General features: G+C 39.3%; 1 protein-coding gene across 4 annotated transcripts in view; it reads right to left on the bottom strand.

Annotated features, from left to right (window-relative positions):
* The window catches only part of LOC105493332 (unc-51 like autophagy activating kinase 2), a 105756-nt gene that overhangs the window by 29811 nt on the left and 60419 nt on the right, over positions 1–15526 (bottom strand). For all 4 annotated transcript variants that reach the window (XM_071082504.1, XM_071082507.1, XM_071082506.1 and 1 more), the window contains exons 14-17: positions 11253–11313; positions 5583–5720; positions 2312–2457; positions 19–99 (exon numbers count right to left, since the gene is read on the bottom strand). In XM_071082504.1, the coding sequence (XP_070938605.1) occupies positions 19–99; positions 2312–2457; positions 5583–5720; positions 11253–11313 (426 nt within the window). The remainder of the gene's footprint in view (positions 1–18; positions 100–2311; positions 2458–5582; positions 5721–11252; positions 11314–15526) is intronic.

The raw sequence follows: 15526 nt of genomic DNA on the forward strand, positions 1-15526 counted from the left end.
CCAAATACATTCTCCTACCTGAGGAGTTTCTACTCCTGGAGTCATGGCCCTGAGGATGCCCACAGCAGCACTGACTGAATTGCTCAGGAATGGTACCAACTACAAAAAAAAAAAAAAAAAAAAGATGGGAAAAGGAAGAAAAATATCCAAAACCAATAAAAGACAGCAACAGGCAACACATGCACAAATTACACAGTAAATTACTGGTTAGAAAATTTTAAGGAACAAAGGTTTGGTTCAACTAACATTTACCGGAGGACCAATCTGCTGGGTGCTGCACACTAAGATAAAAAGTATCGTATAATCTGCCTTGAAACAAGAACATTAGGGGAAGAAAAGCCACATAAACAAACAAATGCTCCTAACAAGTATGTCCATAAGACAGGTAAGTACAAAGAGTTTGTACAAAGTGTCCGGGCTTGGGGAGCTGCGGGGCATGGCTAACAGACAGCCCCAGCTGCAGTCCCTCTGGATCTACCACACTGGTGCCAAGGCTAGGCTTCCCCCAGGAGCTGTTCCCAGTCAGTGACTGCATATGGTGGGGCACTAATTCAGGCTTGTTGAAGCAGGTCAGGGAATTCCTCTAACAAGACAATCCAGTGCTTGGGGCTACTCCTTCAGTCTGGCTGAAACCTTCTTAGACCTACATCACAGTCTGAGACTCTTCCTGGCCAGCTCTTCCTCCTTCCTGCCCTCCTTTTCCAGGTGTTGGACCTATGTTTGGTCTGAGGGCCCTCCCTGCTTCCTCCTGCTCCTCCCCTTCATTCTTCACAGGAGTTTCCCCAAGTCACTCTCTTGTAGATAGCATGTTCTATGCATCCATTTCTCTGAGAACTAAAACTAACATAGAGAGAGTTAGGGAAGGCTTCAGGGGAGTTTAAGCAGATGAGAAACATATGTCTACATCAAGAGGGCTCATTCCAAGGGATCAGGCAGCGGGCAGAGATCAGATCCTTAGGGAAGGGCTTTATTCTTGTGTGCAAGAATGAGATCTGGACCTTGTCTTTGGAGACCCTGAAGTACCTCAGGGGCTGCTGCAGGAGTGAGAAAGGGCCAAAATTTTATTCAAAGATTTTTCATCTAAAAACAGCTTTGAAACCATTGCAACAGGTAATGTGGCAATTTAAACTTTTTTCCTTTTTCAACACTATCATTGTGTGTTTTGTCTTGTTTTAAATAGGGCTCCTGAGGAAAGCCCTTCTCTTTCTGTCTCTTCAGATTTCTTCCTGTTCCATCTTAGTCTTACTTCAGCAGTTCTGACTGAAGGTGGGGCCCTCCCCTGGAAGTATTTTTTTGCAGTTTTGAGATCTGCCACCCCGGGCCCTGTGTGCACCACCTGTTCTTCCCACCACCTCAATGCTGCCTCTCATACAGCTGCTGTAGTCTCAGTGGCTTTGGCTCTCTTACACATATTTCTGGAGTTTGAGCTTTTATTTCTGTCTCTTGGTTTCACTGAAGATACGGTATACAGTTTGTTTCTCCTTTTGGGAGGGTTTTTGTTGTTGCTGGTGTTGTTTGTATTGGCATTCTCCTTATTACAGTACCAGGAGAAGTGGGAAGATCTGTAACGAAGCTGCCACCACATGCCTACCGGAACTGGAAGGTTTCTGGTAATTGTGACCCAGAGCTGCTATACAGTAATCCTTATAAGTATGAGTGATAAGTAGAAAAGGCATTTTATGCACTTCAACCTAGGGTTTCTGACTTTGCATTCAGAGCCCAATCCCAAAGGAGACGCTTTTTATACATAAGTTACATTTATATTATTGTATTTCCAGTAGAGATCCTAACACATTTATACAGAGATTCTCAAAAAGAATTGGGGCCAGATGCGGTGGCTCACACCTATAACCCCCGCACTTTGGAAGGCCAAGGCGAGTGGATTGCTTGAGCCCAGGAGTTCGAGACCAGCCTGGGTAACATAATGAAACTTTGCCTCTATAAAAATAAAAAAATAAAAAAAATTAGCTGGGTGTGGTGGCATGCGCCTGTAATTCCAGCTACTTGGGAGGCTGAGGTGGAAAGCTCCTTTGGACCCAGGAGGCAGAGGCTGCAGTGAGCCGAGATCATGCCCCTGCACTCCAGCCTGGGCAACAGAGTGAGACCTTGTCTCAAATAAAGAAAGAAAAAGAAAAAGAAAAAAAGAAAAGAGGGAGTTGGGATTGGGGTAAAGATGGAAGGACGGGGTATGGCCTCCAATCAGCTGAGAATCACTGCCATCATGAGCCAAAGTTCCTAAAGAGAATGTGTAACGTCAGATTTATTACAGTGAAAAAAAGGTTGAAAACAACTGTTTTTAAACTCTCCTTACCCAAAGGGGAAGGTGAGTAAGGCCTAGAAGACCCAGTGGAGAGCCTTCGTCCAACTGTCTGCGCTGTGTCTGCTGGCACCGGGGAGCATGATCCCAGCCGGAGGAAGCCCATGGGGCTGGTGTTTGACCTTCGCACCACTGCAGATCTGAAAAGTAAATTATTCCTTTTATAAAAGGTTCTAGAACTCTCTCTTTATTCCTGCATTTTGTGAAACTTCCTAACAATATGCCATGGAGTAGTTTTCAGAAATATGTAATGTAGTCACATGGAACAATTACAAGATGCATAAAGAGTGAGGTCTTGGCCGGGCGCAGTGGCTCAAGCCTGTAATCCCAGCACTTTGGGAGGCCGAGGCGGGTGGATCACGAGGTCAGGAGATCGAGACTATCCTGGCTAACATGGTGAAACCCCGTCTCTACTAAAAATACAAAAAACTAGCCGGGCGTGGTGGTGGGCGCCTGTAGTCTCAGCTACGTGGGAGGCTGAGGCGGGAGAATGGCGTGAACCCGGGAGGCAGAGCTTGCAGTGAGCCGAGATCACGCCACTGCACTCCAGCCTGGGAGACACAGCGAGACTCCGTCTCAAAAAAAAAAAAAAAAAAAGAGTGAGGTCTCCCTCTCATTTTTCTATTCTATTTGCCTAATACCCAACACTTCCCCAATTCTATTCAAAAGGTTACCATGATTCTTAGTTTCTAGTGTATTCTTTCAGAGTTCCTTAATGCATACACAAAACAAACTAAATATATACTCTTATTTTCACCATGTTTTAACACTAAAGGTGGTATGTTACATACCAACCATTTGGAATCTTTTTGGTCTTAGGTCCTCTTTATACTCTTAAAAATTACTGAAGACCTCAGAGAGTTCTGTTTATGTAACTTATATCTATTGATATTTACTGTATTCAAAATGAAGCTGAGAAATTTTAAGAATTATTAACTCATTAATAAGCTTATTCCATGTAATATAAGATTATGAAAAAAAAGCATATTTTCCAAAACAAAATAAATTAGTAAAAGGCATGGCATTATTTTATACATTTTTATAAATTTCTAATGGCTCACAGAAGACATTTGGATTCTCACAATTGCTTCTGCATTCAATCTGTTGTAAGACACGTTATTTTGAGTAAAGTATATGAGGAGGATCCAGCCTTCCACAGATGTGTAACTGTGAAAGGAAGGAATATTTTGGTAGCCTTTTCAGGTTAACTGTGACATGCTTCTTTGATACTACACCAAAATTCAGCAAGTGGTTGTTGCTAAAAGGTTGACTGCAATGTGGATCTGAAACCAGATTAATGAACTCATACTCCATTATGCGAGACTCCATTCTTTTGCAAAGAATCTTGCACTTTGAATGAAACTTTTACCTGTGCATGATTTTTTTTAACCATTTAGTAATTTGGAAAACATTGGTTCACTGAGTTATGCAGATATTCCAATGTTGATACATTAAACAATATCAAAAAGTAATATTCATAACAAAATATCATCCTCAATTTTAAAAGAAACACCTGTCAAGGTATAACAGAAGCTGTCAAACTTGTATTGACCACTGAATTTTTCCAACATTCTAATTTTTGCTTAAAAGCTCAAGTTTTATCATTGACATTTACCATCACTTGTTTTCTTCAAAGTGGACTTACCATTTTTGACAAAATGGCTGCTTGATACCCATAACCATCGTTTGTCAGCCATTTTTTAAAGTAAAAAGGGTACTAGATCTATGACAAAGCAGCTAGTTCAACTTGGAACTAGAACAATCATACCAGTGCTTTTCCTAAGATAACTACTCTAATATTAATGTGGCAAAAGTGCTTTATGTGTACATCCTACTCAAGGATTGAGATTTTCAAAGAAATATATTAATTTTTACTGCCTCATTAAGGACGTTCCTTTGTACCGCAAGTGTGTGGTGGGGAAGAATACAAAGACTAATAGTACTGTACTGTTTGGGTATCACCACCCTGACTCAGGCAAAGGTTCCAATAGCTTTATCCATCTTTGCTGTTTGTACTATCAGTGCATGTATCAATGCAATGAAAAAAGCAAATAATGTCCTAATTTGTATTATGAAAATAGTTTTGATCTCATTGACCCTCTGAAGGGATCCACAGACTAAGCTTTGAGAACCACTGCATAATATACTGTCAATCACTTTACTTTTTTCATTTTATAATATAACTTGGAAATCTTTCCACTTTGGCACAGAGGGAGCTCCTTCACTCTTTGTGGAATGGAAGGTGTGTAATATTCCATTATCAGAGATGGATCATAATAAATTAGTTCATTACTGGTGGCCACTTGGCTTATTTTTCATCCTTTGGTATCGTAACAGTTAACAACTTTGTGTAAATGCAATTTCATACACAGGAGAGGCCTGTATATGTAGAGTATGTCCATGACTATACATATATGTAGAATTAGTTACCAGAAGTCAAAGTGCTATTTCCTCCCTCCACTCTATCGAGTTCTCTGAGATTTAGGTCTCTCTGAGGATACTGTGGGTCACAGTGATTCTCGTTATGTCAGAATCCCTTATTATATGCATACTTACGTCTGCCATGCTAAATCAAGTACCATTCTTCTATCCCCTTCTGTTTTCCAGAAATTTACTGCACTCTCTCTCTCACTGAATAGAATAAGAATAATCTATGCTTGGCCAGGCATGGTGGCTCACACCTGTAATCCCAGCGCTTTGGGAGGCTGAGATGGGAGGATCGCTTGAGGCCATGAGTTCAAGACCAGCCTGGTCAACGTAGTGAGACCCCATCTCTAAAGCACAAAAAAAAAGAAAAGAAAAAGAAAAAAAAAAAGAATAATCTATTCTTATTTCATGTGTTTGTGTGGACTTGTACCTTTGTCATTCCTTTAATATGATCTTAGTAAGGTCTCAGGATCGGGGAAAAAGTAAATAATATGTAAATAATCTGCTACAACTGGTGGGATTTCATTTTTTTTAATAAGTTCTTCCTCAATTCTTAAAACTAATTATACTTTATAAGTATATGTATCTATACACATGTATACTTAACATATATAAATAAAATATATAAATATATACATATACTATATTATCAAGTTAAACTTAAATATCATTTAAATTATCAATTATAAAACTTTTTTATTCAATTTTGTGCATTTCCAGTATACACACATGTAAGAGACTAACTATGCCATGCAAAGTAACAGTCTTCCAATAACAATAAAAAATTTTTTTAAAGGAGAAGAAAAAGAATTAAGCAAGAAAAAAGCTACAAACTTACCTTGGGGAACCATGTACATTTGTGCCTGAGCTGGCAGTAGATGTAAGATTCTGCTCTATGCGCTGATAATTCCTTATTTGAGTAGGTACTGGAATTGGTGCTGTTTCACTGTGAGGTGACACGGTAGGCTGACACTGCCTGCAATCACAATTTATTGAAAAAGGAAAGAAACAGTGGTAGGACGGTTTTTCTTTCATTTGACCCATTAGTTATATTTAGAGAAAATTCTAGAAAGAGCCAAATGGTCACTCCACTACCTTAATAAGAAATGATCTTGTTAAAAAATATATAAAGCCAAAAAACTCACATTTATTATCTAAAAAACTTCTGGCATTCATATGCATATTGAGGACTAAGAATTACAACAACCTGGAAAAAAGTTCCTTTACAACAACAGGAAAAGTCCACAGGTCAGCAAAACTGTCTCATCCACTCACATTCTGCTATTCATTACTATGTGAGAGAAAAAATATCTAGGAAAATATGCCGGGGAAAAGAACAGGAAGTTCAACAGCAAAGATGACTGGAATGTTTGCAAAAGTCATGAATGCTGTAAGCATTCCCAAAGAGCTCTGACTTTATGAAGAAGGAGAACACATTGTGCAAATTCTCAAAGCATGCAACTCATCTGACGTCCACATTTTGTAGTGTCAGTCTTTGGTTTCTTTAATAGCCTCTTTCCTCACTTTTCATAAATTCAGAAATAGAATGTTCTCATATCACTTTCAATTCACTTTACAATATATCCTAAAACATATCAGAGATAACACTGGGCCCTAAGAGAGATGACTTATTTCAAAGTAAAAAGAAATACAAAATACTTCTGTAGTGGAGATGTTAGCTGCTTTCCCAATATCCATTCAGCTTTTATGTCTTACTAAAAAATAACTTAAATTTTATTAGTAGCAATAATATGCCCAATTAATTGTAGCATATCCCAGACTCCCCTGCAGCCAAGGATAGCCATATGTCTTTTTTGGTCACTGAGATATAAACAGAAGTCTTCTACTCATTCTTCCTGCTCAAAATGTGAGCATACTTGCTGGAGCTTCAGCAGGTACCTTTGAACCACAAAAAAAAGGGCAAAAGACCTGAAGACATATAACTTCCTTGAGCCACAGAAACCAAGGAAACAACTACTTATCTTGACTTTTTTTCATGTGAGAAAACCTTTAGCGTTCAACCACACTACAGTTAGGACCCTGTGGTTTACAGCCAAGTGGAATTCCTAATGATACACCATTTAGTGTGTTTCTATGAGCTCTCTCTACACATTTTGATTTAGGTATTTCCATTTAGTATCTTTAAATACAATAATGAATTTTTTAATATCTATACATCTGATTCTTCAGTTTATCTACACCCTAAAAACAAACAAAAGCCCCAAAACACAAACCCTCTACTACCACTAAAACAGCTTAACAGTACTTCACTAATCAGCTCTGATGTCTGCAAGCCAGTACACTCACAGGTCTGACACCCCAAGTTCCTTAACAACAGAATAACAACACAGCCATCAAATATCAGAATGTGAATGAACAAATGCCATTTTTCTATTGTTTCAATTTAGTAAGTAAACAGTGTTTTTGAAGCATTCATTCCCTGCTGAAGCACATCAGGGAATTTTTTTTTTAAATACACATTACCAAGCTCTAAAATTTTTCCTGTACTGGTTAATCTCCAAAGGGAAGAAGCTAAATAAAGGTACTCAAAGAAGTAAACTTAGCAACCTCATAATTCTAAGCACCTCTCTCAGGTAATCTCAGCTGGCTTCTCTAACACCTCTGGTTCCTCCCACCACCAGCATGAGGACATGAACAACCATGGACCACGTTCTGCAAATGTTATCTCAGATAGTCTCTGGACAGGACCTGCAAGCAGACTTGCTCAGAGTTTAGAAAGTCTTCCCTGGACAAATTCCAGACCTCCAGCTAGTTAAGACAACTGCAGCCATTTTCCTGTACAACTTAGTATTAACACCAATATTTAACCATCACTCAACTCCCTGAGTCCAAGGTAAGGAGACAGAAAGTCTATGTATGTCCTGAGTCTCCAGCACATCTTCCTCACCTCCACTAGGGCCTGCAATTCACAACATTCTCTGTGTGAAACGTCATCTTGGACCCGTATGAAATACTTGAAAGATGAGGCAGCCTGGACACACGGTAGCACAATCACATGTTATTCTACTTGTGCTGAGAGGAAAGCACAAATGCAGAAGGACAAATAAACACTAGGTGATAGCATGATAACTTCCTCAAATTCACAATCTTCACATCAGGAGATCCCTAGTTGCGTCTTTGTTTCAGAAGACTCCATGAGTAAACCCTGAAAGGCTGACAAGTAATCAGGAAAGCAAGGGTTCAGCTGGAAGTAATATCAAGGGACACAGGGAGAGAAGAAGGAAGGATCTATGCATATAAGAGCTTCTGTGAAACACAATCTAGCAGACTAATGCTAAGCCACAGCTGTGAGCTCACACTCATGAGGCTGTGTAAGCGATGGGGAGCCAAGTGGAGATAACCTGCTCATTACCCAGAGGCCAAAGCAGCATCAGAAAAGAGCCTCGTCGGGCACACAGGCACACAGCTGGCAAGGTTCCAATGAGAAAGGAGTTACTTCATGTAAAGGGAAGCAATCAGAAAGTTAGAAATCTACTCAGATGGTACACTCTAATGCACCATGGGCTGTGTACACAGCTGGCCTCCATCAATGTCTGGCAACAACCAGTTTTCAGAATTCTGATATCCTAATTCCCATGCCTGTGCCTATTTTTTGTCTGGATGCGCAAGGAATAGATATTCCTTACGTGTACTGAAAACTGCCATGTGGCTAATGGAGGCACTGTTACTAGGAAGTGCTGCTTTAGAGAAAAATGCATAATCACTGGCAAAGGAAAGTTCAAGAATTAGACCATAGGAAGAGAAGCCAAAAAGGAGCCAAAGATGACTCAAGAAGAAAAAAAGGCAGCAAATCAAAAGAAGTGAAAATCTGGCAATATACAATTCCCGTATTTAAATTCCCATATCCTCAAAGAAAGGAAAGAAACAAGTTTGTACAAGATTTGCTTATCCCCATGGTTCCCAAACTGTGCACTGAGGGACCCCAAGGTACTGGTGCTACTCAAGGGGTGCCTTAGAGTACATCAAATTGTTTAAAGTTTGGGAGGCTGAGGCAGGTGGATCACGAGGTCAGGAGTTCGAGACAGGCCTGACCAACATGGCAAAACGCCATCTCTACTAAAAATACAAAAAATTAGCCAGGCGTGGTGGCAGGCACCTGTAATCCCAGCTACCCTGGAGGCTGACGCAGGAGACTTGCTTGAACCTGGGAGGCGGAGGCTGCAGTGAGCCAAAATCGCACCACTGCACTCCAGCCTGAGTGAGCAAGAGCGAAACTCCATCTCAAAAAAAAAAAAAGATACTCTTGCATATACAGTGAAATGATCTCAGACAAGAATGCTAAGACCACACAATGGGACAGGGACAATCTCTTCAGCAAATAGTGCTGGGAAAACTGGATATCCACATGCAAAAGAGTAAAGCTGGAATCTTATCATACACCATATACAAAAATCAACTCAAAGGGGATTAAAGGCCTGAACATTATACCCAAAACTATAAAGCTCCTAGAAGAAAACATAGAGGGAAAACTTAATGACATTAAGAGTAGGCAATGATTTCTTGAATATGATGCCAAAAGCACAGGCAACAAAACAAAAAATAGACAAATATGACCTCCTCAAACTTAAAAAAACTTTCATGTATCAAAGGACACAAAGAGTCAAAACACAACCAACAGAATGGGAATAATTATTTGCAAATCATACCTGACAAGAGGCTAACATCCAAAATATAGAGAGAACTCTTAAAACCCAACAATAAAAACCCAAATAACTCAATTTAAAAATAAGCAAAGATCTTGACTGGACATTTCTCCAAAGACGACATACAAATGGCTAAGACATATAAGAAAAGATGCTCAATCAACATCACTAATCATTAGAGAAGTGCAAATCAAAATCACAATGAGGTATCACCTCACGCTCATTAATTAGGATGGCTACTATCAAAAAAATTGGAAATAACAAATGCTGGTGAGAATGTGGAAAAACAGGAACCCCTGTGCACTGTTGGTGGGATTGTAAAATGGCACAACCGCTATGGAAAATTTAGCCAATTCCTTAAAAAATTAAACACAAAATTACCATATGAGCCAGCAATCTCACTTCTCGGTACATATCCAAAGGTACTAAAAGCAGGATCTTAAGGAGATATTTACACACTCATGTTCATAACAGCATGCACAATAGCAAAGAGTTTGAAGCAACCCAAATGTTCATCAATAGATGAATGGAGAGACAAAATGCAGCATATACACACCATGGAATATAATTCGGCTATAAAAAGGGAAGAGGCCTGTCACATGCCACAACATGAATTAACCTTACAGTCATTATGCTAAGTGAAATAAGCCAAGTCACAAAAAAGACAAATGCTATATGGTTTCGCTTACATGAGGTATCTAAAGTAGTCAAATTTATAGAAATAGAGAGCAGAATGTGGTTATTATCAGGGCCTTGAGGGGTAGGGGAAATGGGGAGGTAATGTTTAATGAGTACAGAGTTTCATATTTGCAAAACGAAAAAGTCCTAGAAATTAGTTGCATAACAATATGAACATATTTAACACTAATGAACTATAAACATGAAAATGGCTGAAATAGTAGATTTTATGTGTTTTTTATCACAATTAAAATTTCAGGCCGGGCGCAGTGGTTCACACCTGTAATCCCAGCACTTTGGGAGGCTGAGGCGGGCGGATTACCTAAGGTCAGGAGTGTCAGACCAGCCTGGCCAACATGGTGAAACCCCATCTCTACTAAAGATACGAAAAATTAGCCGGGCACAGTGGTGCATACCTGTAATTCCATCTACTCAGGAGGCTGAAGCAGAAGAATCACTTTAACCCGGGAGGTAGAGGTTTCAGTGAGCCGAGATCCCGCCACTGCACTCCAGCCTGGATGACAGGACGAGACTCCGTCTCAAAAAAAAAAAAAAAAAAAAAAATTAGCAGGGCGTGGTGGCACATGCCTGTAATCCCAGCTACCCAGGAGGCTGAGACAGGAGAATCGCTTGAACCCAGGAGGTGGAGGTTGTAGTGAGCCAATATCCCACCAACGCACTCCAGTCTGGGCCACAGAGCAAGACTCCATCTCAAAGAAAAAAATAACTAAATGAAATTTCAAGAAAAGACATAATGAGGCTGGGTGCGGTGGCTCACGCCTGTAATCCCAACACTTTGGGAGGCTGAGGCGGGTGGATCATGAGGTCAGGAGATCGAGATCACCCTGGCTAACACAGTGAAACCCTGTCTCTATTAAAAACACAAAAAGTTAGCCGGGCGTGGTGGCAGGTGCCTACAGTCCCAGCTACTCGGGAGGCTGAGGCAGGAGAATAGCGTGAACCCGGAGGCGGGGCTTGCAGTGAGCTGAAATCGCACTACTGCATTCCAGTCTGGGCAACAGAGCCAGACTCCGTCTCAAAAAAAAAAAGAAATAATGGACTGTAAAACAAAATAAACCTTAAATCAAGAACACTAAGTTCTATAACCTTACCCACAAAAATAAAATATGAAAAATATTTTAATAAGACAATGTAAATATACATACCCTCCACACACCAAGAACTCATTTGAAGCACGCCTGCCAGCAGTCCCCAATGGCGTATCATCTAAAGGAGAAAAAAGTACAATCAGTTCCTGTTATACCATCTGCTTAAAAAAACACAAATTTGTTTCAACATGATTATTAGGTTTTCATGCACAATGCAAAATTACCATTGGCTTATGTTATGATTTCATCTATAAGAAATAATAGATGACCTCAGAAAACTACACCTAGCTGAAAACATAGGCTGCAACTCTTTGGATGTCCACTTCTATAAGCAAATTTGAGGTCTTCTTCAAAATAAAATGTCATATTTATTGCAGTGTTTACATACTTCTTCACCATTAAACATGCAAAAACTGTGCTACTGTTTTTATCAGGTTCCATTTTCTGTGTCAATGACAAAGGTTCTGACAGTTGTGCCCTTAATACCATTTTGCACATAAGTTTATTGCAAAATTTTGCAAAGAACATGTATATAACATAATAGAAGAACTGACCATAAAACAGAGTCTAGTTCAATAAAATGTCGGATTACTCCATCCTCCTGCATAACACTCTCTCAGGTCTTGCATGGGTTGTTGAACAACATGTCATAGAAGGCCAGATGTGGTAGTTCATGCCTGAAATCCCATCATTTAGAGAGGCAGGGGCAGGAGAACAGCTTGAGCCCAGGAGTTTGAGACCTGCCTGGGCAACACAGCAAGACCCCATTCTCCAAAAAAAAAAAAAAAAAAAAAAACCACAATAATGTCAGGTAGCAATAACCTTTATAAAGGAAAATAAATCAGGGTAAGGGGACAAAGAGTAGCAGGGCAAAGGGGAAGTCCATTTTTATTTAAAGACAATGAATACTTGCCTATAGGAGAATTCAGAAAACAGGGAGAGGAGGCAGGGATAGAAGCTAGACTTCACTAAGTGTATTTTCTTTCATAGCTTTGAGTTTGAAACCATACATAATTTTCAAACGAAATTAAATCAAAAGAAAATAAAATCCCTAAAAATCAAAAGTAAAAGAATCTAATCATGTAGCAACCTGATAGCTTAATCACGAGAGGGAAATTATTTCAAGTAACTTTTTTTTTTTTAATTTATGTATTTTTGAGACAGACAGGAGCATGATCTCGGCTCACTGCAACCTCCACCTCCAAGGTTCAAGCAATTCTCCTGCCTCAGTCTCCTAAGTAGCTGGGATTACAGGTGTGTGCCACCACACCCAGCTAATTTTTGTATTTTTAGTAGAGACGGGGTTTCCCCATGTTGGCTAGGCTGGTCTCGAACTCCTGACCTCAAGTGATCTGCCCACCTTGGCCTTCCAAAGTGCTGAGATTACAGACATGAGCCACTGAACCCGGCCTCAAGTAACTTTGATACTCAATAATTTGATTGCATATACCCAGTGGGATTATCCTAAGGACAAAAAAGATTCACAAAAAGATCTTAAATGGCTTTCAATGACCACATTTAAAAAAATTTTAAGTCAGGACCAATAAATAATCATATTTTAAGTAATATTCATAGAGTTTTGATACCATATTGTAATTCTGAAACTATAGAGGCAACGGGAAGGACAGAAAAGAGAAGAGCCTAAACTCACAAGGATCAAAAAAAACCCAGAAAAGTCCACAGCCACCAAAATTTGGAAGGTATAAAGTTGATGGACGAGTAGTATTTGACTTAGCTGACCCAAGAAGATAGAACCTTAGACAGCTGGAAAGCCCAGAAGTAAACCAATTTACATCACAGAACTCCAAAATGCTGAGTAATCAGCAGTACCAGATACCTTTCAGAGTGGCACTGAAGGTAGGACTAAAAGCAGGATTGACTAAAAGTCTGTTTAGAAGCAGTCAGAATATAGTTCATCATAGTGTATCATACTCAGGATTTTTGGTAAGTGAATAGATTACAGCTGCTCATGGAGCGGGCGTGGGTAACTATGTGAGTTGATGAATACATTAATTTATTTCACTGTAGTAACCATTTTACTATAGACAGATGCCCCTCAACCTAAGATGGTGTCGCTTTTGAATAAACCCATTGTAGGTTGAAATTGTCCTGAGTCAAAACGCATTTAATACACCTAACCTACCGAACATCATGGCTAAGCCCAGCTACCTTAAACACGCTCAGAATACTTACACTAGCCTACAATTGGGCACACAAAGCCTGTTTTATAAAGTGTTGAGTATCTCCAGCATCAGCTGTTTACTCTGGTGATCGCGGGCTGACTAGGAGCTGCAGCTCACTGCTTCCACCGAGCATCACAAGAGAGTTCTGTACCGCATATTGCTAATACAGAAAAATATCAAAATTCAAAATTTGAGGGATGGTTTCTACTGAATGTAAATCATTTTCCTCTTCACGTAAAGTCAAAAAATTGTAAGCCATTTTTATATCTCATAATATCATGTTGCATAGCTTAAACATACATAATACAACGTATTTTTTTTATACAGAATTCTTTTTAAAAGAAGCAGTTAGAATTTTATATCCTTTCCCCAACCTTATGCAGGTAGGCAATGCCCATCTCCCACTGTACATTCACACTTGGGACAGAGTAAAACAGAGGGTCTCTGGACTGCAGAACAGCAGGAAAAATTAAAAGCAAGGGTACTACACTGACAAAAGACTAGTGGAAAAAAGTTATTAAATGAAATTTTACACTGACTATTGAGAACTCCATACTTCTTCCCCCATTTTGCAAATCCAGATAGTATCAGGTTCTCTTTAGGCAAAATATTGGATGAGTCTTTTGGGGGATCTGAGTAGCCCTCCAAAAGGGAAATAGTCCCAAGAATTGCCCCCGCCATATCATTCATCAAAGAGGCTTGCTGTCAATGAGACGTTCCCATGTACAGAGCTCTCAAACAACTTTCAAATTCTCCATCCTCAAGAAGCATACAACAATATACTGCATGTTGAAATAAGAACAATACTCAGAGAAAAAACTTCTGAAAATTTAAAACATGAGGGCATAAAATGAAAACTCCCTACAAGGGTAAGAAGAAACATTAATGAAATTAAATTAGAGCAATAAGACAAAAAGATGGAAAATCAGACCAACAAAAGATAAAAATCAGCTGGGCACTCAGGTATTTGTTATACATTACTTTTAAACTGTATAGCTGTTTTAAACATCTTATATGTATGATACGTTTCACAATGGCACATTTTTAATCATTAAAAAGAAGGGCGAGATCAACTGTAACAAGTGTGGATACATCAGGACAATGAGGAATGAGAACTGACCCCTAGGATTTGGCAGCAGGAAGATCTTGACAGGAGCAGTTCTGAAACATTTACACCAGCACACACAAGAAAAAAGACAACTAGATAAAACAAAAGATGTGAATGCTCTTTATATAGAAAAGTATAAAAATGTATCAAAACACATTAAAGAAACCTAAATAAGTGGAGAAATACACATTCGTAATTAGGTGACTTAATATTGTAAAGAACCTACCTGTCCTTGAATAGGTCATACTATACAGTCAATCCAATTCCCATCAAAATGCCAAAATGGTTTTCATAAAATTATCAAGCCGAAATTAAACTATATGTTGGGGGAAAGGGCCAAGAATAGCCAGAATGATTTTGAAGAACACTGAAATGCTCTCTGCTCTCTGCCCCTCCTTCCCTCCCTGACCACACACACATACTGACACACACAAATTTAAAAATTATTATAATATAGACAAAAAAAAGAAACCCCATCCTGTATTTCAAGCTGACATGACAAACGTGACATGACAAACGTGACACTGCATATCAGTGGAGAAAAGACAAATATTTAATAAATAGGACAACTGACCGATCTCTACCTTGCTCCATCTACAAAAATGAATTACAGGTAAAATTATATGTGAAAAAAAATCTTTAGAAGAAAATATAGAACACCATCATAACACTAGGGCTGCATGAAAAAGAATATTAGTACAAGTTGTTTGTACCAATATATTACAAAGTTGTAGATATCTAAGTTTTCAGTTAGAAGAAGTTCTGGGACATGTACACAAGAATGTCTGTTATAATATATATATATTTTTTGAGACAGGGTCTTGCTCTGTTGCCCAGGCTGGAGTGCAGTGGCACAATCATGGCTCACTGCAGCCTCAAACTCCCAAGCTGAGACTACAGGCATGCACCACCACACCCAGCTTTCTATTTTTGGTAAAGATGGGGTCTTGCCATGATGCCCGGCTGGTCTTGAAATTGGGGGTTCATGCGATCCTCCCACTTCAGCCCCCAGAGAAGCTCTGATTACAGGTGTGCACCAC

The sequence above is a fragment of the Macaca nemestrina genome, chromosome 17 (assembly GCF_043159975.1).
Source record: "Macaca nemestrina isolate mMacNem1 chromosome 17, mMacNem.hap1, whole genome shotgun sequence".
In the NCBI taxonomy this organism is placed as follows: Eukaryota; Metazoa; Chordata; class Mammalia; order Primates; family Cercopithecidae; genus Macaca; species Macaca nemestrina.